Here is a 27716-nt window from a genome sequence, read left to right as displayed (position 1 = left end):
TGTTATCATCCTGCAACACTTGATGGAGACCAAGCAAAAGCCTGAGTCCCAGGCCTTCTCTGTCAGTCACCATGCGATCATGACCATGGCTGACACTGTCTGGTAGGTTGTGCTATGACAGCCTACAGTTCCTCTCGCTCTGCGCCAATGACCTGTTTCCCCATTGCATTGCATATCTGTAACCACAAAGCTACTCTTGCTTAATAAACTTCAGTAAATCCTTCCCAGACAGCCGACTCCTGTGTGTCTCATGTGCTTTCCCGTCTCTAACCTGTCTTTCCATGGGGAGAAACGAGTTCCATCTCAACTGACACCACATTCTAGATGAGCAAAAGCTTCAGAGAACTAGACATGAGGTAGACTGTGAGCTACACGGTGAGGCAGTGATGGCTGAGCCTAGGGTGGTCCTCTGGTTGGTGGGGACAGGGCCTTGCAGTGAGTCATGGACCCAGCTTAGAATCCCCTTTCTCTTCCCACATACTGGGCATGATCTGGGCAGCTTTGCTCTTTCAGGAGATCCCTGCCAGGGTGTGCTGCCTCCCCATGGGCCTGAAGCAGCTGGGACAAACCACTGTGATGGCTCTCCTCTGGGGTCGGCTTGCCTGCATTTAGATTGGCCTGGGAGATGGAGTGGTAAACTCTGGATGAGCTGTGGGGTGTGTGGAGATTGGAACAGGGGCTGGGGGAGAAGAACCACCTTACATGTGAGTGCTGCTGTCCCATGGGCTGGGGGCCCAGGTGGAGGGAAAGAAGAAAGCCAGCAGGGCACGGCCATTTTCCTTTCTCTACTTCCATCAAGTACCTGGGGGCAGCTGACTTAGAGCAGAGCTGTTTGTTTTCTCATAATTTCCCATGCTAGAAGTCCAGGATCAAGGTGTTAGCAGCTTCAGAGAATTCTGTCTTCACTGGGTCTGCCTGGTCTTCATTTCTGCTGTCTTTCTTCCTTTATCGAACACCCCAGTCATGATGAATTTAAATCTACCTGTCCTCATTAGGGCTATCTTTGCTGTGATGGAACACCAGGCCAAAACAACATGGGGAGGAAAAGGTTTATTTGGCTTACACTTCCATATCTCTGTTCATCACTGAAGGAAGTCAGGACAGGAACTCAAACTGGGCAGGAGCCTGAAGGCAGGAGCTGATGATAAGGAGGTCATGGAGGGGTGCTGCTTACTGGCTTGTTCCCCAGAGCCTGCTCAGCCAGCTTTCTCACTGCCCCCAGGATCACCAGCCCAAGGATGGCCACACCCACCATGGGCTGGGCACTCCCACATCAATTACTAATTAATGAAATGCTCTGCAGGCTTGCCTCTGCCTCCTGAGTGCTGGAATTAAAGGCTGTGCCACTAGGCCCAGCACCTCCAGCCCAATCTTATGGAGGCGTTTTCTCAATGGGTTCTGCCTCTCAGATGACTCCAGCTTGTGTCAAGTTGACATAAAATGACCCAGCACACTGCCTGGGGTGATTTATGTTGATGTAGCTGCCTTATTCTTAGTTTCTGTGAGGTGCTTTCTCCAGATAAGGTCTACTCTCTGAGGTCTTGGGAATCACAGCATCAGTATATAGAGAAGAGAGAGCACAGTTGAGCCCCGTAGCAGAAGAGTCACAAAACAGACTCTGCCTGCTTCGTCCTTTAGTTGGGTAATTTTCATAGTAACCTGTGTTCAGTCTAGCATTCCCTTTGCTAAAAAAAAAACCAAAACAAAACAAAACAAAGCCGGGCGTGGTGGCACACGCCTGTAATCCCAGCACTCGGGAGGCAGAGGCAGGTGGATCGCTGTGAGTTCGAGGCCAGCCTGGTCTACAAAGTGACTCCAGGACAGCCAAGGGTAACGCAGAGAGACCTTGTCTCAAAAAAACCAAAAAAAAAAAAAAAAAAAAAAAAAACACCAAAACAAAGCATTCCCTTTGCTTTGGTTTGTTTAGTTTCTAGTGGCCATTATAAATCTGCACATAAGTCTTTTTTTCCATAGCAAACTGGTGTTCCGCAAGAGGGCCCCAGCACCATGTCTGACAAAGACCCGTTGATTCAATGGCCACAGCACAGTGACTTGGAAAAGTTGAGCATCCCTTCCAGGTGGCCGGCTGCCCTCTATAAAGGTAGCATTGGCCACACAAGCTTGCCTTTTCCACCTGTGAGAACTGGCTCTCAGAGACACCGGTAAAATCTGCTGGTGCCCTTTGTTTGTAAACTGGAGCATCGCATGGCCTCACCCTGCCCCTCAGCCTTGCTGGCTGGGCTCTCCCTCTCTCCTGCTGTTCCCTATGATATGACCAGTAACTTCTTGGTGTGCACACACTCCATCTTTTCATAGTTTTTGTGTAAAACACCCTTTTTTATTTCCCAGAGCTTTTCATATTTCCTGTTGTGACAATATCTGACACCTACTTTTAAAGTAAAACAACATAGGTATATGGTACAGATCAGGGTAAAGGTATCGGTTAACCAGAAATAAGTGTGTATATCGAAGCCCTAGTGAAACCTACTAGTTTGTAAGAGAATCAAAATGAAAATGGCCCATGGTGGACAACACTGCTTCCAGAAGACTTTGATTATTTAAAGCCATGGCTTACCTCTATACAAGTTACTGGCCAGGGAGGCCCTGAGGGACCCAAAATAGTACAAGTGATTGTCATTGACCTTGGTTGCCCAGCATAACTAAACGGTAGGACTTCATTGCTGAAGGTGCCACCCACCTTGATTGTGAACACTAAGAAGTATATCTCAAACTGACCAGGGAACTTTCTTCTTGTGCACATAGTGCTGGAAGCTGCTTAGTAAGCTGATGGTGGGGAAAACGTGGGCTTCAGGTATGAGGGATTAGAGAAAATATTATAGAGGAGGAATGAGCAAAAGCCATGAAATGTATTCTGGAAAGATACAAGCTAACACAAAACAATCAATTAAGTGTAGGTGTGCACAACAACAACAACAAAAATAAATGCAAAAATAGAAATAGAAATGGAAGATATGTGCAGCCTGACTTGGTGTCCCTTCCTTATTGGGCAGATCATGTCCCAGTCACTGAGTTGAGCCCACATGGTTGGAGGAGCCCAGCTTCCTTCACTCTTCATCCCACTGTTTCTAAGCAACCCCGTCAAAAAGAGGGCAGCACGTTTCAACAGCTAGCCTGACCCCGCGTGAGGGATGGCATGCCAGATCCTCTTCCCCTCTCTACCCACCCAACTTTAAGTTCTTTCTAAAAAGACGAGCACAAACCCAATACAACAAACAATAAAACACCTCAAACCAAGAAAATAAAATAAAATCACACCCATAAAGAAAAAAAAAAAGCAAAACACAATACCAGCTATAACCTAATAAAATTAAATACAAAAAAAAAAACCCTTGTAGAATCTATTATATATTAGGCCAACTAATTCTGAACACGAGATCTGCCCTGGAGTGGTTAGTATATGTGGTATTGTTCTAGCAGAGAAAATGGATTTTCCTTCTCCCAGCAGCATAAGTGCGAGTTCAGTTGTTAACCTTTACCCTAGTGGTTAGGTTTTCACTTGCTCTTTATAAATATATATATTCCTGTGCTCCATACATTTAATAGAGGAAATGAAATCATACTTTTTTTACTGTTTTGTTCTGCTATAAATGGAGTCTTTACCAGCTGTGTTGTGAACATAGTTGTTGGTGTCTCAGCTTTCAGTTGAGGCCCTTGGGTGTATTCTTGTAGCTTTTTGAGTAATTTTGTTTCTTTTCCAATTTGTTTGTTTGTTTTTTTTGTTTTTAAGACAGGGTTTCTTTGTGTAATAGCCCTGGCTGTTTTGGAGCTTGCTTTGTAGGCAGGCTGGACTCGAACTCGCAAAGATCTGCCTGCCTCTGCCTCCCAAATGCTGGATCTAAAGGTGTGTACAGCCACACCCAGCTTTCTTTTCCAATTTTTGAGTCCTGATTTTTTTTCTTGTCTCCTTCTATTGGCTAGCATCTCCAGTAGAAGTCTGTTAACTAGAGCACATACTTTGTATCTAGGTAGGTTTGTTACTCACTTTTGTGGCGGTTTGAAAAGGAATAGCCCTCATAGGCTCTGGTGTTTTGAGTGCCTGGCCCATAGAGAGTAGCACTATTAGAAGGTGTGGCCTTGTTGGAGAAAGTGTGTCACTGTTGAGGTCTCATATGCTCAAGCTATGCCCAGTGTGACACACATTTCTCCTCCTGCTGCCCACAGATCAAGATGTAGAACTCTCACCTCCTTCTCCAGCCCCGTGTCTGCCTGCATGCTGCTGTGATTCTCATCAAGTTGATAATGGACTAAACCTCTGAAACAGTAAGCCAGCCTCAACAAAATGTTTTTCTTTAGAAGAGTTGCCATGTCTCTTCACAGCAATAAAGCCCTAACTAAAACAATTTTCCATGACCACCAGTGGATGCTGAAACAATGGACAGTAATGGAGCTTGCACAGCACTATGGGTTTGCCTATCTGCACACCATGTCTCCTTTGTATGAGTTTATTCCAGCACCACTACTCTGGCTTTAAGAAACTAAAGTTCGCTTGAACATAAGCACTGAGATAGGACCACAGTTGACCTGATAATGGGGGAGGCCATGATGCTACTAGTAAGTGAGTAGCACAACACGCCCAGGACAGAACAGAGTGGACAGTGAGCACTTGTCAGAACAGTAGGCAGTTTAAACTATGTGCTGTTCATTGCTAGACCTGTCCACTCGATATTTTTGGACTGTGGCCTCATATAGGTACTGAAATTACAAAAAACCAAAATGGTCACTAAGAAGATACTGATTTGGCCTTTGGGATAAATTTTATTTTCAATTCCATTGGATCAATTTTGGAATTTGGAATAAAATATACTTAAATTACAAATTATAAATCAGTCTTTTATTCCCCCTATAGCAGATTACTCAGTAAACATTCTGTTGTGTTTCAAATGGCAGAAATCCTTAGATAACACTCAGAGAAATTAATAAACTTGAATTCTTTAAAAATGTTAATATTTTATTGAACATAATCTCTGACATTTAAAAATTAAGCATGGGGCTAAGGATATACCTTGGTGGCAGAGGGCTTATCTGGCTTGTGTGAGACCCTGGGCTTGATCCTTAGCACCAAACATAATTATAAATTAGACAATTAGTATTTAATTTTTGCGAGTGTTTTCTTATGTATAAAGACTGTTGGAGAGCTCTGGAACTTCCTTGAGAAGTGTTCTACACTCACCAACCTAACACTTATCTAGGGTGATGGTGGGAACAGGGCTCATCAACTCTCCCAGGCCACTGGGAGCTGATGTGAGGGCACTCCATGGACACACAGGAGCATCTGGAGTGATGCCTGGGAGAGAGTGTCAACACAGAGTCCAGGAGGGACCACATGATGAAAAAGGTAAGAACACGGAGACTATCCAGTAACACATGCTAACAGAATGATGGTGCTTTCAGATTTGAAGAGGAACTCTCAGACAGAGGACCCAACCGAAGCATTCTTTCAGAAAGCTGGAAGCTGCAACAGAAGTTCACTTGATGGAAGAGGAACAAAATTGTCCCAGGTGCTGCCTCTTTAGATCTATGAAGTACACACGCCAATTACAGGTCAGTCCTGCTGGTATCTGTGCTCACTCGGGGGCTCATCATCAATAGGTGGCTGGAGTTTCTTTATGGCTTGTTTCCATGCCATTTGCTTGTTCTTAGAACTCACCAGAACTAGGGCTTCCAAGTCATTGCTAGTCACAGACCCCCCTCCCCCCAACAAGGGTCACTCAGCTGTTAATGTTGATAGTTAACACTGTCAACTTGACAGATCTAGAAGTTGAAGACATAAGCCTCTTTGAACATCTGTGAGGCATTCATTGCCTATATTAGGTTAACTGAAGTGGGAAGACTTACCTTAAATGTGGGTGGCACCATCCCCTAGGCTGGGGCGGTATGATGAAAAAAAAAGAGAACATGATCTGAACACCTGCTTTCACTGTTCTCTACTTCCTGGTGGCAGATGCAATGTGTCACGTGGCTTCCCATCCATCATGGAAGCTACCCCACGAAACTGTGAACTGAGACATTAAGTTCCGCCCTTCAGTTGATTCTTATTAGGTATTTTGTCACAGCATCAGGAAGTAGCTAATACTGCTGATGGCCTATGTGGAGTGCTTGTAGTTAGCTGGGCATTGAAGGTATTAGCTTGAGGCTGAAGGTTGGCTGCGGTTTGAGAATTCATACTGGCAGAATGTGTCTGTGTGTGGCAAAGCACTTCTGGCTGCCCATACTGAAATTCGGCTCATTTTGATGTAAACTGGGTTAGAACTTCGTTGACTCGTCTCTTGGCTCTTGTGGATGTGGCTCATTGGGACTTGGAGTGGCAGCAAGGCTCTGTACTTCCATTCGGCACTTGGCTGAGTAGAGAATATATGTGCTTCTCATTAGGAAGACCCCAGCAATGACGGCGAAGTAACTTCCATAAACTAAAAACTGGAAGAAAACAATTAGCATTTATAAAACCTGACCACTTGAATCACTGATAATATGTAACAATCTTCCTTCTTTGATTTGCTTATGGGGTAATTGAGATCCAGAACTTATTATGGGTCGTTCTGATTGGAGATTACCCTCTTTTATATCAAATGATCCAAGGTTAAGAATGTAAACACGTGAAGTGGAGACTGAGGGTCTGGCTTTGTGGCAGAATGTTTAGGTTCAAACCCTAGCTACTTCAGCAGTGGTGGAGGGAAAGCCCAGTAGGTCCCACGGGTCTGTCTGTATGTCTGTGTTTGAAGGCTGGTTCATTAGTATGTACCAGCATCTAACAGTGATTTTTAAATGCCAAGGTTATTTCTTCCTCACCTTCTTCAAGTGAATATGAATCTAGTTGTTATAAACTTAGTTGGTGTTATAATTAAAGGCAGCATACTTAAAATTGTTCATAATCAATGAATTAAAAATAAACCTTCAACATTGCTAGTTTTAAGATTAAGTCATCTTGGAGGCAACCTAGTTATTTTACATTCCTAGACAGTATGTTAACAGTAACATAGTATTAGGTTAACATTGTAATAGGCAACAGAGTTTTACATACATACATAGATACATACACACACACCCCATAACCCCCCCATATATATACATATATACATATATACAGTTAGTATATACCTATTAGATATATAGGTAATATACCCATTACCTATACAGAGTTACTATAACATAGACATATTATAAGGGTATAGGTAAGTTATATAGGTATGTTACTTATACAGAGTTACTATAGCATTGTAATAGGAACAGAACTGAGCTTACCTGAGTGGTGATTGACAAGTGGAGTCCTCTTTGATCTACCACAATCACAGTAATGATGGCCTGGATCACCAAGGCAATAAAGGTGTCTATGCCGAACACCAGGGCATAACGCTCTAAACTCAGGTTAACAGCAATCTGAAAGCTGTCATTAAGTGTATAGTTAGCACTGAGCCACAGCATGCATACAGTCCTTATCTCAAGGACAGGAACTGAAACTGGGTGTGGTGGTGCATTCCTGTAATTCTAGCATTCAGGAGGCAGGAAGAGTTCAAGGTCATTTCTAGCCATAGAGCAAACTCAAAGCCATCTTGGGAATGTATACTCGAGGCCTTGTGTTGAAAGCAAACTAAAAGCTATCACAAAAGAAAAGAGTTGGAAGCAGTGTTATTAAGGCATGTCTTACCTAACTGGTACCCAGTATAGACAAATAGGCAGAGCAAAGAAAAAGAGTTAAATATTGTTAAAGGCCGGATGTAAGGCACTATGATAAGATTCCTCTAGCACAATCTAGCACTTTCTAGAAATTAAACCTAAAAAGTTAACATCTTATAATTGGAGAATATTGAATATAACTTGGTTTTATACATTATCGTAATAAAGTTTTATTAAAAAAGGGCAAACAGCATCTGACCTGAGGACTTAACAAATATATTCAGTTTATTTTCAATGTCCTACAGTGAGAAGATATGGCAGGTGATTATTCTTTGAGGATTGAGACCATGGTTGGTTGTGCAGCTGACTGAATCTATAGTTAGTTTTTAACTATAGTGATATTGAAATATTACTGTATATATTAGAATGCAGATAAAAGACTGTGGCTTCCAAATGTTCTTTAAATGCAAAGGAATAATATCAGTTCTACCCTTCAGTCCTTGTTATAAATAATAAAACTAACCACTGAAGTTTGAGTAAAGTAAGATATTTCAGTTAAAAACTTAGCTTTCTGTAATGATTATGATTAACTCCAATTATCAGCTTAGTACAACCTCACATCACCTGGGAAGAGAGCCGTAAAGAGCGACTGTCTGGGTCAGGTTAGTCTGTGAACACATCTCTGGGGGCCTGTCTTGATTATTAATGTGGGCAGTGTCATTCCCTAGGCAGGGAGATGAACAGAGGAGAAAGCTGTCTGAAGCAGAGCAAGAAACAAGGATATGTTGATTCTCTCTTTGCTCTTGACTATGGATAAAATATGACTTCCCCTCAAATATTGGACTATATAATTTTCTAACCTCTGCTGCTTTTTCCAAGAGCATCTGTCATGGCAACAGACATGAAACCAGAACACTAGCAAACTTCTGCATTTCCTCACCATCTTTGCCTCGGGACTCATATTCCAATGCTTTACTGTTTATCAAACATTTTTCACAAATTAAAAATGAAACTCAACAAAGCTTGTCACTGTTTCTCAGATGTAGCTTGAAACTCAAATGCATGTTTCTCGTGTCTTTTTGGCTGACACCAAAGGTAACTAATGGTATTTATTCTCCTCTCCACCTTCTCTGAGACAAGATGTGTGTGGCCCAGGCTGACTTCAAGCTTGCTATGTCACCAAGGATGACCTTGAACTTCTGACCCTTCTGCCTCCAAGTTCCATGTTCTGAGTAACAAATATGTTCAACTATGTCCGGTTTATGTAGGAATCATGCATATGTGGCAAGCGCTTTACCAGCTGAGCTACATAGCCCGCTCCCAAAGAAGATTCCTTGTAATCAGTTTTAACTTTACCCACACAAGCCACATACTTTTAAATCATTTCTTTCTTTAAAAAAAAAAAAAGGAACCAAAACCAAAACCTCTTATAAAGCACAGGAAAGCTTTTAGTTCCAGAGGCCTTATTTTATAAACTACTTAAAAGCACACAGTTTCAAGTATAAATGAAGCTGAAGTTTTCTTAAAATCTTTGCATCACTTCTCGCCCCCCCACTCCCCTCCTGCCCCTGCCCACCCCTGGGTCCAACTTTTTTATAACTTTTCTGAGAATATTTTGTTCCCAGAAAAGCATGTGGTTAAAACATATCAAGCAACTAAGTAAGGTTAGAAATAAAATCTACACCTATGCATTTAAAATTAGGTCACACTGCACCTTAGTATGACGAATTGGTGGAAGCAAAAAGAAATCAGAAGTAGATCATGAGTCCTTGCTTTTGGTTCATGCGGTATCCCAGGTCCGCCCCTCCCCCGCTTGGTGATTATTCAGTTAAATGAGAAGATGGCTTCGCTGAATTACATTCAATATGTAGTTAACATTGAACACTGTGATTGATTAAAGTCTTCCCGAAGCTCCCGGAGAGCCTCTCGGAATCCAGTGGAGTAGGGAGGAATGGTGGGTGATACTTACACTGCTATGGTTATAAGAAACGAGTAGCTAGATTTGACTAGTAAATAGCCAGCATAGCACACCCAGATGCTGTGCGTGTAATTCATGAGCAACAGAGCGCCTGCGATCACAGCCGAGAAGACAGCCAGACCCAGCTCTCCTAGGAGATCCCAGTTGACCTTCACATAGCCCACCAAGAATGAAGCCAACGCTCCTGGAAACAGACAAGGGGGGAGAATCAAGCTGTGGACTTTGCAGGAAGAGAACAGTAACACTCCAAGCAAACAAACAAACAAAATCTCAGATCTTGAGCGACTTCAAAGATGAATATGCCATTTCACAAAAACTATGTGATCGGTTTACATGGGGATTTTAAGAGTGGACTTTTGTTTTCAACCCACTTTGCTGTTATACTTTTAATTAGTATCAACTACGTGTCAGGCACACACTAGGCAGAAGAGATAGAAGGGCCCTAAACACAGCAGTGTGGGGCAGCAACACAGTACCCAGTCTTTCAACACCCAAGACTCAGGGAGGCAGATCTCTGTGAGTTCGAGGCCAGCCTGGTCTCCAAAGTGAGTCTAAGACAGCCAAGGCTACACAGAGAAACCCTGTCTCAAACAACAACAACAACAACAACAACAACAACACACCCAAAAACCAAAACCAAACCAAAATCAAAACCCATCTAGGATAGCAGGTATATAAACATCTTGGAAGTAAAGTTGCTTTATTGTTTTCAATTTTATAATTTTGGAGAAATGGATATCCTAATTTATTTTCTTTCTTCCTCTCTCTCTCTCTCTCTCTCTCTCTCTCTCTCTCTCTCTTCCTCCCTCCTCCTTTCCTTCCTTCCTGCCTTTCCTCCTGCCTTCCATCTATTCTTCCTTCCCTCTCTCCTTTCCTAGACCTAAGGGATCTTGGGGGGCTCCTTACACTGCCCTTGAACTCCTGCGTTCAGTAATCCTCTTGCTACAGCTGGCCTGATTTTCTCAAGGCTTTGGACGAAAAGGACCTGTACTGCTGTATAGTATCCATTAGCAACTAGGGTTCTCTTTAACGGAATGAAAGTTGTTTCAGGCTCAAATTATTGACAGCTGGTCAGCTATTTTTCCATAGGTGATCTGCAATAGAGCTGTTTCTAGAAAGGATCGTTCTCCCCAAGACTTCTGGCCATAAAAGCATCAATTCCAACGATCTAATTCTGGCATAGCCCAGGGTTTCAGGAGTTAGCTGAAGTCTTCCAAGAGGGGAACAATACTCAAACAGAGGCTACGTGCATCCCTGAAGCTTCCTGCAGCGGAAGGTGTGGAAAAATATGTCACTTCCTGAAACACATCTTCAAAGTCGAATATATATAAATATTTATTGTGGAGTATGCTTCAAAGGCAAATTTCTTTTTGATATTAGAAGCCTGAGTGTAACATCATGAAATTACATAAAAAAGCCCCTTTTGAAAAATTACTGGTGCACAGTCTAGAGTTCTGAAGGTCCCCGAGAAGACTCTCAGGGTAAGATTCTGGAAACCATCATGTGTTTTCTAGAGTTAATAATAAAAATCCTGCACTTTCTCTTTATTTTGAATATTAAGAACAGCCTTGACTCTAGTAGGTCAGGAAATACGGGCCACAGTCACCAAATGAGACTGTGATACTGTGAAAGATTCTGTATGGTGGAGGCAAGCAGCCACTCGGGGGGTGGGGGTGGGGGTGGGGTTGAGGGGTTTGGGGGGAAGACGATGCCTACAGAATGGGAGTCTCTGCTATTACACAGCAGACAGAGGGTCCATAGCTGCAATATACTGCATCCAAAACATCAAACAAGAAACCAGACAACTAGGAGGGGAAGGAAAAGGAGGGGCACAGAGGCACAGGAGGAAGTATGCCCAGCATACAACATACGCATGTACACAAGCTTCTAAGGACTAAAACAGCCAGGAAATGGTGCTATAAACCTTTAATCCCAGCACTTGTGAGCCAGAGGCAAGTGGATCTCTGAGTTCAAGGCCAGCCTGGTCTACAGAATGAGTTCCAGGACAGCCAGGACTAGTACACAGACTTTGCCTGAAAAAACCAAACCAACCAAACAACCAAACAAAAAAGACCAATACAACAAAGGGCTGTGCTAGCTTAGTGAGTAAAGTCCTTGCCTTGCAAGCATGAAGATGTGAGTTCGAGTCCCAGAACCCACACGAAAAGCTTGGCATGGCAGAGTATTCTATTCTCAGCAATGGGGAGGCCAAGATAAGTGGATCCCTAGAAGAAACTGGCCAGACAGTTTGCCCTATTTGGTGAGTTACGGGCCAATGAAAACCTCACCTAAAGGAAAAAAAAAAAAAAAGAGAAGAGAAGAGGATATAACAGATGAGTGGTACCCAAGGGATGACACTTGAAGTTGTCCTTTGGCTTCACATGTTCCTGCATCTGCACAGGCACATGTGTACACACGTGCACACAACAAATAGATAAAAGAAAAACAGAAGTTATATTGCTGTCACTCATCTTTAAACTAAGAACAAAATAAGTTATCAAACTTTAAACCATATGAACATAATACTGAAGGTACGAGGGCACATTATCAGCATTTATCTTAATAATGAAATGGTTATCTATGGATTCTACTCAAAATACATTACTTGGTCATCAGCTTTATAATCTTGAGTTATCTACAACTGTAACATATAGTATAAAAAGCCAGTACAGCTGGGTGTGGTGGCACACGCCTTTAATCCCAGCATACGGGAGGCAGAGGCAGGTGGATCTCTGTGTCTCTGTGAGTTTGAGGCCAGCCTGGTCTACAAAGCAAGTCTAGGACAGCCAGGGCTGTTACACAGAGAAACCCTGTCTCAACCCGCCCTGCCTCTTGCAAAGTTATTGTACTCTTATTTTTTTTTTTTTCAGCGCCTTTTACCCTTGAATGGGAAGATGGCTCAGTGGGTAAGAGGTCTTCTTATGGAAGCCTAACCAGGGCACCTGCAAAACACTGGATGCTGTAGGGAGTGGGGACAAGATGATCACTGGGACTTGCTGGCCACTAGCCTAGCTGTGGGCTTAGTAAGAGACCCTGTTTTAGGGGACACCTGATGTCCTCTTCTGGTCTCTGTGTACACACATTTGGACATATACCCCAGCCTCTGTCAACCAAAAAAAAAGATTACTTTACTCTCTGGTCATAGCAAACTCACCACCATGGAGAAGTCGATGAACTTGAGATGTTTACTTACCTCCAAATGTTGCACTGGCCTCTACTGCTCCGTTATAGATGGAAGAGTCTTGGGAGGGTGCCTTGTGTTCCCATAGGACTTGAACATAGTTCAAGACTTGGTTATAACCGGCTGTGGCAAAAGCCCACCATAGGGACCAGTAAACAAGGTGCTTTGAGGAGTAACACTCCTTGAGATCCTGGAACCAATGCGCAAAGTGTTTCGAAGCCGTATTTTCTAGCCCTGGGTTGCTCTGCTCTCGGTCCCCTGGGTCCCCTGAAGTGTCAAACAATTCTAGGTGAGAGCTCTTGTGGTTCTGAGCTTCTTCGAGGGCAGTACCTTGTTCTGGCGGCTTTTGGCAAGCTTCTGTGTCAGGCTTTGTATGGAAAAACATGCTCTTCTTAGGCATTGGTAGAAAAATGGAGAAAACGAAAGCCACAGCGACACAGGCCAACGATATGACGAAGAGGTAGGAGTATGGCAGGCTCGCCAGGGATACCAAGACCTGGGCCAGCACGGAGCCTGCTGTGTAGGCCACCAGGGTGATACTCCGACAGTAACTGCTTACCTTCTGATAGTGCTCTGGGCTGACCATGCTGTATATGTAAGCATAGTAGGCTATCTCCGTGGCTGAGACAATCCCAAAAAAGAACTCAGCCACCTGCATGAGCATCACGCCTTGGCAAAACAAGAGCATCAGGTAGCTAGTGGCGAAGGTCACAACGTGTAGCATGATGATGGGTTTGTAGCGCAGGTAGTCAGTGAGGACAAACACGGGGGGCAGCATTGCCAGGTAAGAGTACGTCCAGACGGGAAGGACCTCATTTGCCAGCTGTGGAGTTGATACATAGGCGTGACCAGAAGCACAGCATATCTCCAAGGGACGTGTGGTGGATTTGTACCTCAAAGTCACATCTAATCTGACATTCTTAATATTATGGGGGAAAAAATCATAGAAAACTGATCTACAGGTAAATTGCTAAGAAAAAGTAGTGTCCTTGCTAAATGAAAACAAAATAACAACAACAAAAATAACAACATGGGTAAAGAAGAAAAGAAAACAAAAGCTCCAAAACATACTTAGGTTTACCCCGGTAGAAGAGTTCAAGGGAGACAATCTGTCCTCTGGACTATATAAAAAATTGAAGCTTAAATAGTATGTAATGGTTCAATAAATTAGTTTTAAAATTTTCAAGTTAAGTTTAGACTTAAATATTTTGAATTTGTGAGATTTCCAAGTTCTTAAAACATCCCAACCTAGGGGGCTGGAGGGATGGCCCAACAGTAAAGAGCACTGGCTGCTCTCCCAGAGGACCTGGGTTCAATTCCCAGCACCCACGCAGCAGATCACAACTCTCTGTAACTCCAGTTCTAGGAGATCCAACATCCTCCTATAGACATACACGTAGGCAAGATACCAAGGCACACGCAATAAAAATGAATAAATTGAAAAAAATCCCTATTTACTCTTACACAATGATTAGCAACGTTGGGTATAGAGTTCACATTGTAAAAAGTGTAGGACAGCCCCCTCTTTACTTGATCCACTGCTGCCTTCCTCCTGGATGAAATCTGGGTGGACACACACAACAGCAGCAAGAGTAAATGGCTTTGTTAAATTACCAAGTGGGAACAGGTAATGCATGCCATTTTCCTCCTGTTCAGATTTGCTGGGCTCTCAAGCTCCTCACACCCTATCCGTGTCTGTGGATGTCACTGCTTCTTAAAGTTTAATGTGGGCCATATCACTATTTCATGACAAACACATGGGTGCTCAAGTGTCATAGGCAGAAAGGACTCAAAAGGTTGTTAATGATCTTTAGGTGTGATGAGAAACCAGTCTCTTAAATCATTGAACTTCCCCTCACTGACGTGTGGACTCGCCAAAGTCTCAGGAGGACCCAGACTAACCTGTGGGTCTGACGTAGGATTTATTATTCATTTGTTCATAGTACACGCGGAGGCAAACTTGGTGGGTGTGTTAAGCTGATTCTGGCTCACCCTGGTCTTAAATATGACATGTTTCAGTGCAAGAAACACTGAGTCCATTGTTTTTTGCTTGCCTCCCGTCTTTGCCAATACCCTACTGATAACCCAGCACCAGTTAGCTTTCTGGGTGATGTCACCTTCCACACTATATTTTCATGGTTGTGGTTGGAGACAATAAGCCAGCCCAGGTTGATTTTCTGGTTGGGTTGGCATATTTTCTTCCTGTACCTCTTAGATAGAGAGAAAGAAAGGAAGGCATGGATGCATTCCTGGCTAAACTGGAACATGCTCTATAAACCAGACTGGTCTGGATTTCACAGAAGTCCACCTGCTTCTGCCTCCTAAGCGCTGGCATTAAAGGCGTGCGCCACCATTTCCAGTAAGAAGTATCTTTTTAAGTTAGAGAATTTAGCCATGCAGAAAGAGAAGCATATCAGGGAAATAAATGTTTACAGCAAATATACTGCTAAATAGTTTTTCAAAACCAAGTAAAAATACAAGAAATATAGCCATGTGTTGTTGATACAATCTGAAAAATGTCTTTGGCTAATTTTGTTTATTGTACAAACCTATGGAGAGTACGTCCAGAAACTCAGGTGGTATAGCCCACTCTACGGCCCAGCTATGTGGTGTTTAGTAGCGTGATAAATAGGAAAGCGTTTTTAAAAAAACTAAAACCGAAACCACAAGGTTAACTTAAACACAAGAGAACGTGACACACTCTAAATATACAATAACCATAGGATGTGTGGGCTGATGCTGGTATAGTGTGGTGCTTTTATTTTTGCTAAGTAGAAAGATACCTTAAGACAATGATAAAAGTATCAGTGAATGCACAGACAGTAACAGCCATTTATCAAATGATAATATCATATCAAAACTCATCATATCGAGTTTTACATTGTATTATATACAATATATATGTGTATACACACACACACACATACACACACACATGTGTATGTTACACTTTTATGGGCGACAGAGCAGTAGGTTTGTTTACACTGATACCACATAAACCAATAAGTAAGCACTGAGGTGTGATTTTTACGCTGCCTGCCGTGTTACGGTCTTTAACTAGAGTTGACTTGTTATAATTCTGGAGCAGCACTGCATACATATACAGCCCACCATTCATTAAACATCATTATGTAATGCATGTGACTGTATTACAGTTCCTTATTATAGCCTGCTTACACTACAGAAGCCTGTTGGTTTCTCAGAGGGCCATCCTGTGGCAGAGAAAAAAAACCTCATTTTAGGCTAAGTGTGAGGGAGACCTGAAAAGCTCCTGTGTATCATAGACTGGCATATAGATTCTGAAAGTTAAAATTCTCTTTATACATCTTTAAGTGTTTGGCTTAACATTTTCACAAGTGTAAGGAGGAAATAACAGTTCTAATAAGCAATAAATTCTGTGAAAAAGGGGCCTCACTGGAATCCAAAGCTCCTTTCTTACTGTAAGTCAAATGACACCCCCACCTCCTTGTTCAAGTCTTATGAAATTGACCCCCATTAAGATATACCCATCAGCTTACCTCTGCGCTAGTAAGATTCTTACTAGGTTCAGACAAAAATGGGATTAAGAATGCTTCCGAGGGCCTGAACATGGAGAAAAATCCAAACAAGCAGAGTATCACCGTGGGATAAACCCAAGAGTTGCTTGGAGGAGCTCTGAGGCAATTCATGGCTGGTCAAAGGGAAACAAAGCAGAAGTTAAGCCGGACACATCCTTCTCTGGCATCTTGGAAGGCCTCGAAAGCGGCCAATTTCTACACGTTTTATGAAAAGACTTTGTCCATCTGCCATGAAACTGGAAAAGTGACTGATGCGTTACTTTTCACACGTTTCATGGATGAATCCTCTCTTTTCAGAGGGCTCCCTTTTCATTACTGCTGGAGGGAACCGAATTTCTTTAGTGTTTTCCCAAACACAGTTCTGGGCAGCTGCTAACATACCATGGGTGGTGGACCAGTGCGTACTTGATCCTAAGCGAGATACCGGCTAAGGATCTACGTGGAGTTACAGCAGGCCAAGTCCTTCCAGATGAACAGCTTGGATTAAGAAGCCTTCTGGTGTCTGCCCACTCCATTTTGCCTGGATTCCATAACTTTTAACTCACTGACTGGCATTCGTGTATTACAAACTTATCTTTCTACTAGATTGTCCCTTGTCTGAAATTAACAACTAAAATATCTGTTAAGTTATAGTCTGAGTTTTATATGCTTAGCCAACTACCCCCCCATTTTTTCCTTTTTCTTTCTTTCTTTTTCTTTTCTTTTCTTTCTTTCTTTCTTTTTTTTTTTTTTGAGTCAGGGTTTCTCTGTGTAGCCCCTGGCTGTCCTGGTACTCACTCTGTAGACCAGGCTGCCTCAGACTTACAGAGATCTTCCTGCCTCTGCCTCTCTAGTGCTGGGACTAAAGGTGCGTGCCACCCAGCTGCATGTGGTGGCAGACATCTGTAATCCCAGATCTCTTACCCTGAAATAGGAAGCAGATACAGGGGAACTTCCCAGAAGCTCAGAGGCCAGTCAGCCTAAAGAGCACAGCACAGAGGAAACAAGAAAGACCCAGCCCTAGCAAGGCAGAAGTACGGAACTGGCCCCTGAGGACTGACCTCTGACCCCAAGACCCCACAAGTGCACCCTAGCATGTATGTGCCTGCCTTCCCCCCACGCTATGCTAATAATAAATATTAACTAAGGAAATCAATTACATAAAGATGCATCTTTCAAACGCCCAGCCCCCCTCCCCGTGTTTTCCACTGATACTAATTATGCTTGGGAACAGGAGGCGTGGCTTCTATGATTATCATTCCTCTTTTCATTATGCGTGGGCTCGTCTCTAAATGTCTAGTTGCAGGTTATTCACAGTGTGTCATTCTTCACACTTTTTCCTGTGTTGATACGGCTCGGAAGTTCAAACTTTAGACACAAAGCGCTAGAAGATCTTCTTGGTCACTGCTCAGAAGGCAAACACCAAACACAATGCGCCTTGTTATTTTATGGTGGCTGCATTTGAAAACATGTTTTGCTTTCCCCTGTGGACTGCAGTGAGCACGGGGAAGTTTATCATACCTTCATATTTGAGATCAAACTTTGTTGTTAGAGACATTTTTGGTGGTCTCAATTTTGCTTGCTTTCTGAGATGGTGCATAGGAAGGCAGCTGGCTATGGGTATGACGCCTTTTTGTGTGTTTTCTTATTAAAGCATTATGGTAGTTATAGTTCCAAGGTGACTACACACACACACACACACACACACAAAACAATCCCACCACTGGATTGAAGCCATATGGCCAAGACTGGAACCATGGTCTCCTTCCTCCCCTCAGGACCTTTTACCCATGCTCCTGTGCCTCAGTGTGGCTGTGCTTTCCACTACACTGCTCTATTAGTGTACCGACAGCCTCCCCACAAGGAGAAAACAGAGCGTTTGTATGAAGTAACGTAACCTGGCTTTAGCACAAGGAACAGATTTTCCAACATAAATGCATGGCAGGCACTATGGCCTAATATAGAAAATTTTTGGAAGTGAATTTTGAGTTGCCAAAACAGCTCAAGTGGGCACTTATGCCCGAAGGGTAGGCCACCAGGGTAGAGGCTCAGGGGTCTAGGTAGAGCAGCCTACCGAGTCACAGCATGTCCTCACTCAACCTTTTACAAAGTTCTCTAAGTAGCTGTCAAAGTTGAATAAGGTCAATATCACTTAGTTGGGAAGGCAGTGGAAACTATGTCCCGAGAGTGTAAGTGCCAGGAAGTCAGGGTGTGTCGTGTGGTTCATTGCTCTGTCCTGAGTGGCTAGAAAGTACCTCACAGTCCATCTGCCCTCAAGGATGATAAGAAATGATACTAGCAAGGAGCAACTGTAGCCCATGTGGACAACGGGAGTGGAAAGGGAAGATGCGAGGATCAGGCAAGAGATACCGGGCATGAGACCATACACAAGTACCATCTTGGTTTTCTGGGCACGCCCCACTTTCTAGTCATATCAGTGGAAGGCCAGATCTCTTGCAATGGATTTTACATTGGGAAATTTACTTTGTGGAGGTGATTTTTTATATTGGGATATTAATTTTGTGGGGGAAAATGTGATATTTGCCTTATTTAATTAATGTAAGGGCATGCGTGCACACACAGACACACACACTATTAGGGTAGTCTATGAACTGCTCAGTCCTGATATGACTTGATGTGGTGGGATGGGTGGGGACTCCCCTTTTCTGAGGGCTAGGGGAGGGGGGACATGGGGAAGAGGGAGGGAGGGTGGGAATGGGAAGAGATGAGGGAGGGGGCTATAACTGGGATGTAAAGTGGATAAATAATTAATTTAAGAAGAATATTCTAAGCCAGGCGTGGTGGTGCATGCCTTTAATCCCAGCACTCGGGAGGCAGAGGCAGGTGGATCACTGTGAGTTCGAGGCCAGCCTGGTCTACAAAATGAGCCCAGGACAGCCAAGGCTACACAGAGAAACCCTGTCTCGAAAAAAAAAAAAATCCTATGAGCTGCAGTGTTCCATCATATCTGCATCTCTCATTCTCTCCTGACCACCCCACCATCCCGTCCTTAAGATCCCACCTGAAGTCCTGCTTGCTGTACTCATGTGACTCGGGGACACAGCTGGCTTGCTATTGTGAGACGACACTTCTGGAGGTAGATTTCCCTATCCCTTTCATTTCCCGTGCTTTCCAAATATGACAAACCTTTAAAGAGTTGCTCCATAGCAGTGGTCCTCCTACATTACTCAGAAACCACACAACTATAGTTTTTTTTTTTAAGATAAAAGAATAATGTGTGGGCTGTAGTTAAAAAGAGAAAAAGAAGCAGGAGGAGGAAGAAGGGAGGAAAAAAGAAAAAGAAAGAGAGAGAGAGAGAGAAAAAAAAAAACCCAACATAGCTGAAGCAAAATCAAGGCTATCAGATTTGAAACTGTGAGCAAATATCCCACCAGTGAAGCCTCTGGGAGTGTTAACACACAAGGTAGAATTCATCAGCCACTCCTAGCTCAGACCTGGGGCAGAGCTTACCTGGGTAGCCGGGGAAGAATGTAGAGGACGTTACAGAAGGAGAGATGAGGCTCACAGCACAGAAGGAGGAGGCGAATGGACCAGAGGAATAAATAGCAAGACTGGGCCTTGGCTCCACTCCCATCCACGCCAGGCACCAGCCGGTCTCACCAGTTCCACCCACCCAGGAGACACAGGAGCACCGGCCTCGGACTCGAACGTAGTGCACCACGGTGTCTGCCCTTGTACTACTGGGCTCAGACAACAAGGCAGCGTCGTGACCCTGAAAGAGTCCACAACGAAAGTGACCACCTAAGTCACACTTCAAAGTCACACTTTTCTCTGTGTGCTGGGCTGAAAATAGTACCATTTTTATCTTGCGCAAAAAAGCAACAGCTGCAGCTCTCGGACCTTTCAGCACTTGACCATCCCGTCCCCAGACTCTGTCCCTGTTTTGGGTCCATTTCCACATTCCCACACAAAGAAACTTGTATTTTACTGGTTTCTGCTCCCAGATATGTGAAACACTGTAGCTTTACAAAAAATGAGAATGCCCTTGCTGGTACATCTAATCCTACTTCATAAAACAACACGAAAACCAAAACCCAAACCAGCCCATAACTATCTCTAAAAAGATGTACGGTTTACTTGTGTCTTAACAGTGATCACATTTGGGTAGATGGCTTGTCACAAGTTTCGTTTCAGTACTTAGAGAAAAATGTCTTTATGTTGCCCCATATATGCTGACACTCCTTGGTGTTGCAGTCTGATGTTGTGTTCTTCAAATCATTACCCTGTTATGTGCTTTTTCTACTTTTAACCACTGCCTTAAAATGTCCTTTCCTAAAAAGCAGGAACTAATATTTGGAATTCTCCATTTTCATGTTGACTTCAAGATAACCTCATTTGACATCTCAATCCCACAACATTGCAGAAAGTAAGGTTTTCCTTCTTTCACAAGCATGAAACAAAAACAAAAACAAAACAAAACAAAAAACCCAACAACAACAACAACAAAAAACCAAAACCCACTTCCTTGCCAGGATCCATGAAGGGGTGGGCTGGTTACAAGGGCAAGCTAGGAGTTGCTTCCTGGTTCCAAGGCTGCTCTTTCAGTTAGCCTGGACTCACCCCTGCCCATAACTGGGAAATCAAACTCTTGCAATGCTGGCACACAGAGACATTTTCATGCAATGTTCATATATGTACTAGGTTCCAGTGGCCCCCCCCCCCACAGGTGGCCTGCAGAGCTCAGGAAAACATGTTTACTGGCTGACTATCAGGGAACATTACAAAGTTCCTGGTGGTAGTTCAGTGACAGCTAGGATGGGGGTAGGAGATGCTGCAAGGCCCAGCTCTTAATCCCTTGGTCTCCCTGGTGACAAGCGCTCCCCTGAGGTTATCTAAGGAGATGCTAATGCTAATGGAGTGATGCACTTCCTCCTGTGTACCAGCGACTGGCTCTGAAACCCTCATCTTCCCGGCTTTCAACATTACCACTCAGTTCCCTCACTGGGCAGTTACAAGCTAGAAGTCTGGTTAGCAAAAACTGAAATATTTACTTTGAACTGATATTAGATCCTAAAAGCTAAGTGTGCCTTTCCCAGTACCTATTACTAAGCCAGGGAGAATTTAACTTTTGACTAGAACAGTCAAAACAACAACACAAAGAGCTGCCAGGTTAACAACAACAACAACAAAACAAAGAGCTGCCAGGTTAACCTAAGGCACACCTGCTGGAGGAGGCGTGGACAAAGGACACCAGGCTACTTCCACAGCCCATTCCTGTGATGCAAAATCACTGGAGCAAGAATCCACCCATTTCTGCCTCAGCTACTGTATTTTGGCTGTGACTAGTAAAATTTAAAAATGCCTTTAACTCTCGTTACCTACTTGTATGTAAAAAAAAAAAAAAAAACAGTTCAAAATGTAAAGTATAACTCTGTCATGGACTACCCAGAAGAAAACAGATCTTAGAGACCAAGAAACTGGTAAATATTTTTTTTTAAAATGACAAAAGGACTAACCTTGAAGAGAAAAATAGATTCCCCCCCCCCATTCTATCAAATAAAAAAGCCTAAAAACCAGACATATTTGCTCATCCAGAGAAACTGTTCCAAAACTGGAAAGGGAAGTTATCAATCCAGAGAAAACAACCACGTACCAATGTCTATCAAAGGAACGACATCCAAAATATGTAAAAAAAAATCCCGACATCTCGGAATGGCAGGTGGTGGGGTGGAGTGGGGAGATGAGCAGGTAGCTGGGCAGTGCTGTCACACACCCTTAATCCCAGCACTTGGGAGACAGAAGCAAGTGGATGACTGTGAGTTTGAGCCCAGCTTAGTGCACAGAGCTCCAGAGCTCGTACCAGTATAGCCAAAGCTACACAAAAGAAACCCTGTCTTGAAAATGAAAAATATGAGCAGAAGATATGAATGTTTTGCAGAGATGTGACTGTCTGGAAGTGCAGAGAGATATGCCTCAGGAGTTCTCAGCAATCATACATGAAAACTGCCAATGATGACTCACAATTGCTGGGATGGCTAAGTGAAACATGACAAGCAAGCCCACCGAATGCTGGGAGGGGTTTCAAGTCAATGAATTTGTACATTTGTACATTTGTACGTATTTGTACGTGTCTGTCCTTGGAGAAAGACATGGTGGTAGCAGCTTCTGGGGACATCATTTGGCAAGCTGTCCAGGAAAGATCCGGGTTTACATAACGTGGTAGAAAATGAGAAGCAGCTGATGTGTCTACTAAATGGGGAAATGAATATGCAATGCAGTCTACTTAATCAACTGACAGCAACCAACAGTTTAAAGGATCGCACTATGGCAAGACTAGGGTGAACAGTAAATCCCCATGCTAGTCCAGAGGGTACCCACCACACACAGTCTTAGGCAAGCAAGACTGACTTCAGGAGACAAGGGGTAAATTGGTGGCTGCTTAGAGTAGGGATGAAGAGGGAACAAGAGCCACAGAGAATGCAGGAGCGTAGTAAAAAGAATGCTCTTTCTATAGCTTGGTTTTGGTGATGGCTCTAAGTTTTTACCCAAAGTTATGCAGTAAAGGACTCATAGGGTGCAACTTAGCGTAGGGAGGCCAGACCCAAAGATTCGCTGATATAAGGAACAAGGAAGGTTAACCTCAAACACTGCGTTCCATAAAGGGATCCAGACACGAAAAGGGCATGCTGGGCAATTCCATTTCCACCTCATCTCCAAGAGGCTAAAACTACACTATTTCATGTTGACTGAGACCAGGGTTCTGAGGGAGGGAACTGGGAAGGGCGCTTGGCTACATGACAACAGTTTCTAGCATATTAAATGCCTCAATGAGCTCATTGCAAGCAAACTTAAATCTGTTGAAAGTTAAGTTACACCTCAGATGACGAAAGGCAACCTCCGCCCCCTTCTCCAAAGAGTTTACAGCGGGCCGCAGTTTTTCTGGCAGGCACAGTGACCGCAGTTACTCTAACCCACACGAGGACAGGGACCCTGTATGAATGGAAAACTGCCTTTGAGTTTGGGTTTGTCCTGGGAGATGTAGAACAGAAACGGTAGCCCCGGTCTAATATAGGACAAATAAAGAACCCTGAGGTTGACCCTTCAACGGCCTTCAGATTAATTCACATAGACAAAGTACCTCCTTCTTCAGAGTCCTGACTTTGGGACCGGCTTCCTGCCTTAGACTCGCTTCAGCTCCTTCAAGCCGCAGAGCACAGCCAGCTGCTCCTCAGCCCCCCCTTCAACTTGGGAGGAAGGTGTTCCTTAAGAGCCAGTCTGTCAGGAAGGCTGACTGCTGCAGAGCTCACTCCCCCACCCCACACACCCTTTATGGAGTCTTGATAAATAAAACAAGCACCCAGGCTCAGATCTTCCCCAAACACAAATGACGAGAAAAGTCTACAGACCCAAAACAATGTCCACTTTGCTCTGAATGGTATTATCAAAGCGACCTATTTTCTGAAGAGCATTGTACTAAATGACGCAAGGGAACCCTCCCAAGTGGGACCTTCTCTGTTTTGTTTGTCCTCCCCACTTCTTTATTAGGGTTGCCTCTTCTGCGGCAGTGTGGCTGAGCGGAAAGAGCTGGACTCTGAAACCTGAGCTTAAGGTTCGTTCCTCCTGGCTCTGGCTTTGCTTCAGTCATCTGTGTGATGTCTCTTAAGATGCGGCAGTCTGGTTCAGTGCGCAGCTCGGGTAAGAAGAGCGCTTGCCATGGAAGCACTCCACCCAGCCCTTGGTACACGACGGCTAAGCCTACCACTTACAGAACAGATGCCACCCGAACTGTAGATGTTTCTGGGTTCTTAGAGTTTTAAGGACAGATTTCAGCCAGGTTGACAGGAGAAATCTTTATGTTAACGGCTAGGGGGCAGAATAATAACTCATCGTTGACTATTTATATCTGTTAGATTAAAAATAAATAAATAAATAAACGAAGGCCATTGTTTTCTTACAAAGTGCCAGCACTAGGCCCCCCCCCCCCAGACGTTGCTGAAAGTCATGCCAGAGTCTTGTGTGACTATGGTGTAGCCAAGCTGTTAGCTGAGCACAAAGTTCCCTCTGAGTTCATTCACACAGAAACCTACAAATAGCTCACCATTTATGTCCTAGCCTTCTGCCTCCGTCTCTGCCACATAAAGACAGTTAAGCCTGAAATGATGTGTACAGTCTTCATTCTTCCAATAAAACTGTCTCTTTGCTACGTTTTGCAATGAAGTGTCCTTCCCAGAACCCCTTTGGACCATTAAACTAAATTGCTTACACGATGTCCTTTGACATTCTTAAATTCTCTAATTGTATTTTCCCCCACAGAATTTGCACCATTAGCAAAACTGACTGAACAAAGTTGCTATGTTTTTCCATTTCTGCTACTACTAAGGCAACATAAAAAAAATGTTTGGAAAATTAGTTAATGTCTAGGTCTATTTAAAATGTATGTTACGAAAATGGCCATTCGCCTTGGGAAACAACAGTGCGTGCGTGTCTCTTGGTAGAATCAGGGTTTTTTTTCCCAATTTTAGAAAAACATTTCCGTACCGCGGGAACACGGCCCCGATAGCTACATGATTTTGTTTTCGTTTCCATTAAAATAGTTCTCAATAGTCTTGGTTCTTTTAACTTCAAAGTTCACCTTTCCTTCTTTGGAGGGACGTTTTCATTTTGGGGCTTGGGGTTTGGCATTCTGTGCTAAAATTGCTTTTTAGTTAAAACCTGGGAAGCCGAGTGTGACCACGGCAGCTGCTGGTACTAGAAACGAATGGGGGTTTCTAATTAATCTGCTCTTCCGGAGGCCTGTACAGGAATCCAGGCTAGACCAGATTGGGTGGGTTCCAGCTCGCAAAGCACGAAGCAGACAACAGAACGACCTAGAAACCGAAGCCGGCAGGTCTGCCCGCTGGCGCATGCGTATGGCGCAGGCTCCTCTGCATTCTCCACCCCGACCCCACCTTCAATTAGAGCGGGGAGAGGAAAAGGGTTCCTGGAGTTTCTTTAATTAATTATACTCCGTGGGAGATCTTACCTATAGAAGCGGTGTTGCTCACTTGCCCCGGACATCTAGCACTTCAGCTACGTGGGTCCACGATCTCAAGTAAAGGTGAACCTGGCCACCAGGTCACTCTAGCTGAACCGAAGGCCACGCCCAACTTTGCATATGCTAATGAAGCCCCCTGGTCTTTGACCCTGAGGCTAGAAAAGGAGGTATCCGAGTCTGTAAAGGGCTAAAAAGTGAAGCAATGTGCTGACCCTCTTGTCAGCATAGTAGGGCAAGATGAAAGGAAACCAGGCTTGGTCCTCTGCTCCGTTTGTCTTTTCCTATGAATTCGTTTATTTCAACTAAAAGTCAGGAGAAAGGTAGGCTGCAAATCCCAGTTTGCAAATGAAGAGAAGCAGTAAAGAGGCAGAACTGTTCAGTTAGAGAGGCTTAGCTTTCAGTTGGGATGTCCTGGCTTCAAAGCCAATTTTATAAGCACTGTGCCTCCAGGCCCCAAGAGGGTGGGTAGGCGTTTTTTCCTAGGGCTTTAAGAGTGTTTGGGCACAAACAGTTCTCAGGTCCTTGTGCCCTAAGGTATGTACCACTGAACTATGAACACCACCTCCCAAGAGCTTTTAAATTGAAATGTATTTACTTAACACAGATTTCCTGCTGTTTAGAATGGAAATACTTAATTAAAAAAAAACCAATTTATGGAAGTAAAAAGTAGTCTCCCAAAGAAACACTGCTTGACTTTGAAGAGCTCGCAGCAAGCAGAAATGAAACTGGTTAATAGTGCTGCGGTATCTTGAATCTCTAGTTTGGATTTTTTAAAAAGAAATGTATTTATTTATTTTGGCTTTCTCCCCTCACCCCCACCCCCACCCCACCATGGTTTGCGAAAAGGCTGCCCGTGCAGTGTGCAGCCACACCTAGCGCGTGGGAGAATTCCGTGCTTTGTGACACACACTGTTTTTGCAAAACTGGCTCTCCCAGGGAAGGCCGACATACTTGGAAAGGTGAAAGGTGTCTTGGTCTGCTCTGCACCCAGCCCTGAAAGAAGGCCTCCCATTTTGAGAGGTTATTCTGTTCCTCTGTTACTGAATGGCGGCAATCCTTGTCCAATGGGATTCACTTCCCAGGCGTGTAATGCATTTGCGGATGACATCTGGGTCCTGTGTTGCAAAGGACGAGAGCAGCCTCATGGGAGGGGCTGGCCATGCTTAGGTAATCGCCAACTCCAGTGTCTCCCGGCAAGTTTTGGCACTAGTTCTCTACTTTTTCATATAAGAAAACCACATTTAAAACCTCACTTATTAATAATTTATTAATTATATGTAATTATATATTTAAATATATATAATATAATTATATATCCTATGTGTCTGTCAGTCACTGCTCAGTGCTTTAGCCCTATCAATACTTAGCCCTCTCCTTAAAGAGTTTACATTGCGGTTGGAGACCGGGGTTGGTGAGCGGAGCAGCAAACCATAAGCGTGGTAAGTATGTGGGTTTTTACAGTTGCTTAGAAAGTGTTCAGTTCCTTGGAAACAAAAATTAGGAGAAAGGGGAGATGATGAAGGAGCGGGGAGGAAGGAAGTAGGTAGCATCTGAGACTTGGTGTTCCAGTGTTGGAAGGAGAGGCCAGATCGGACGGCAGGCAGCAGGCAAAAAGAACAGCCGTGGAGGCACAACAGCTCATTAGGGAGGATGCAGGAAGGGTGGGACGGAGGGTTTGGGGAAACAAGTGGCCAGTTCTGTCTAACAGTCAGCTTGGTAAAAGTCACTGGGAGGTCACATGAAATTTCTGTGTCTAAGAAGAAGAGAAAGAAGGGCTGCAGTTCTGAGGGAGAGGAACTTTATCTTAGAAGTCACCTGACAAGGGCTTTCTCATCACCGAGGCCAGGCAGTGGTAAAGGTTAAACTAGGGCGTGTGGGAATGGCAACTGTTAGCTGCAGGGGAGAGGAGACTATTCTGGAAAGAAGGTAGCCACACAAGGGCAGGGGGCTGCAAAGGGGTGGTTTCTGAGTTCTTGAATTGTGGGAAGCGTGGTCAACTCACCCAAGCAGGCAGATTGAGAATCTCATGGCGTCAGTGGTCCTCAATATGACTCCAGAAAGTACTCAAACTCTATTTACATAGTCTGGATAGGAGTGGAGGAAGGGCCATCAATCAAAGAATGCCAGACACTGGGAAGCTGCTATACTTGATTCTAATTTCCTCCTCTCCCTCTTGGATGCTGACTCTGTGAGGACCAGGGTTTGCTTGTCTTTGGCTGTCTAGTGCTTGGTGGAAAATGTGGCCCAGTCTAGCACTCACCACCTGTTTGCTGGTGTTGGTGAGGTAAGGCTGTGACTTATTCAGTACTTAAGCTGTTGTTCAGTTGCAAGTAGGTCATGGAGTCCCCACAGGAAAGGGCTGACATCTCCCTCCATGACACTGATTCTGAAAGC

The 27716-nt window shown here is 43.9% G+C and overlaps 3 protein-coding genes across 10 annotated transcripts in view; 2 read left to right on the top strand and 1 right to left on the bottom strand.

Moving 5' to 3' along the window:
- The window catches only part of LOC311595875 (uncharacterized protein), a 923-nt gene extending 694 nt beyond the window's left edge, over nt 1-229 (top strand). The window contains exon 2 of the mRNA XM_084778953.1: nt 1-229. This exon is cut by the window's left edge and continues 68 nt beyond it. The gene's annotated coding sequence lies outside the window, so the exon portion shown is untranslated.
- Nucleotides 1-27716, top strand: part of CCL20 (C-C motif chemokine ligand 20) — a 144253-nt gene that overhangs the window by 36435 nt on the left and 80102 nt on the right. For 4 of the 5 annotated variants that reach the window (XM_084778964.1, XM_084778961.1, XM_084778963.1 and 1 more), the window contains exon 1: nt 4291-5562. The gene's annotated coding sequence lies outside the window, so the exon portion shown is untranslated. The other variant, XM_084778962.1, reaches the window with a different exon arrangement.
- Nucleotides 4949-25659, bottom strand: SLC19A3 (solute carrier family 19 member 3). Of its 4 annotated transcripts, XM_084778947.1 has the most exons (8): nt 25311-25659; nt 23427-23532; nt 19799-20060; nt 16310-16461; nt 12804-13614; nt 9602-9794; nt 7261-7402; nt 4949-6435 (listed from the first exon to the last, which is right to left on the bottom strand). In XM_084778947.1, the coding sequence occupies exons 3-8, from the start codon at nt 19920-19922 to the stop codon at nt 6265-6267; spliced, it is 1593 nt and encodes a 530-aa protein (XP_084635073.1). In that variant the 5' UTR covers nt 19923-20060; nt 23427-23532; nt 25311-25659; the 3' UTR covers nt 4949-6264. The 4 variants fall into 4 exon arrangements, with proteins under 4 accessions (XP_084635073.1, XP_084635072.1, XP_084635075.1 ...); XM_084778946.1 differs by lacking the exon at nt 23427-23532; XM_084778949.1 differs by lacking the exon at nt 19799-20060 and having other exon boundaries at nt 25311-25652.

Source organism: Acomys minous, assembly GCF_964271855.1.
Source record: "Acomys minous genome assembly, chromosome: 4".
Lineage (NCBI taxonomy): Eukaryota > Metazoa > Chordata > Mammalia > Rodentia > Muridae > Acomys > Acomys minous.
The sequence above is the reverse complement of the archived record's forward strand: the minus strand, read 5'-3'. Positions and strand labels throughout refer to the sequence as shown.

What these genes read in the sequence shown, in the direction of transcription:
- SLC19A3 (XM_084778947.1), bottom strand. Translation starts at nt 19,922, where the DNA reads ATGGGAGTGGAGCCAAGGCCCAGTCTTGCTATTTATTCCTCTGGTCCA. An exon ending in GGCCAGTGCAACATTTGGAG is followed by an intron (nt 9,795 to 12,803) that starts GTAAGTAAACAT and finishes GTCTGTTTCCAG; the next exon opens with GAGCGTTGGCTTCATTCTTG. An exon ending in ACTTGTCAATCACCACTCAG is followed by an intron (nt 6,436 to 7,260) that starts GTAAGCTCAGTT and finishes GTTTTCTTCCAG; the next exon opens with TTTTTAGTTTATGGAAGTTA.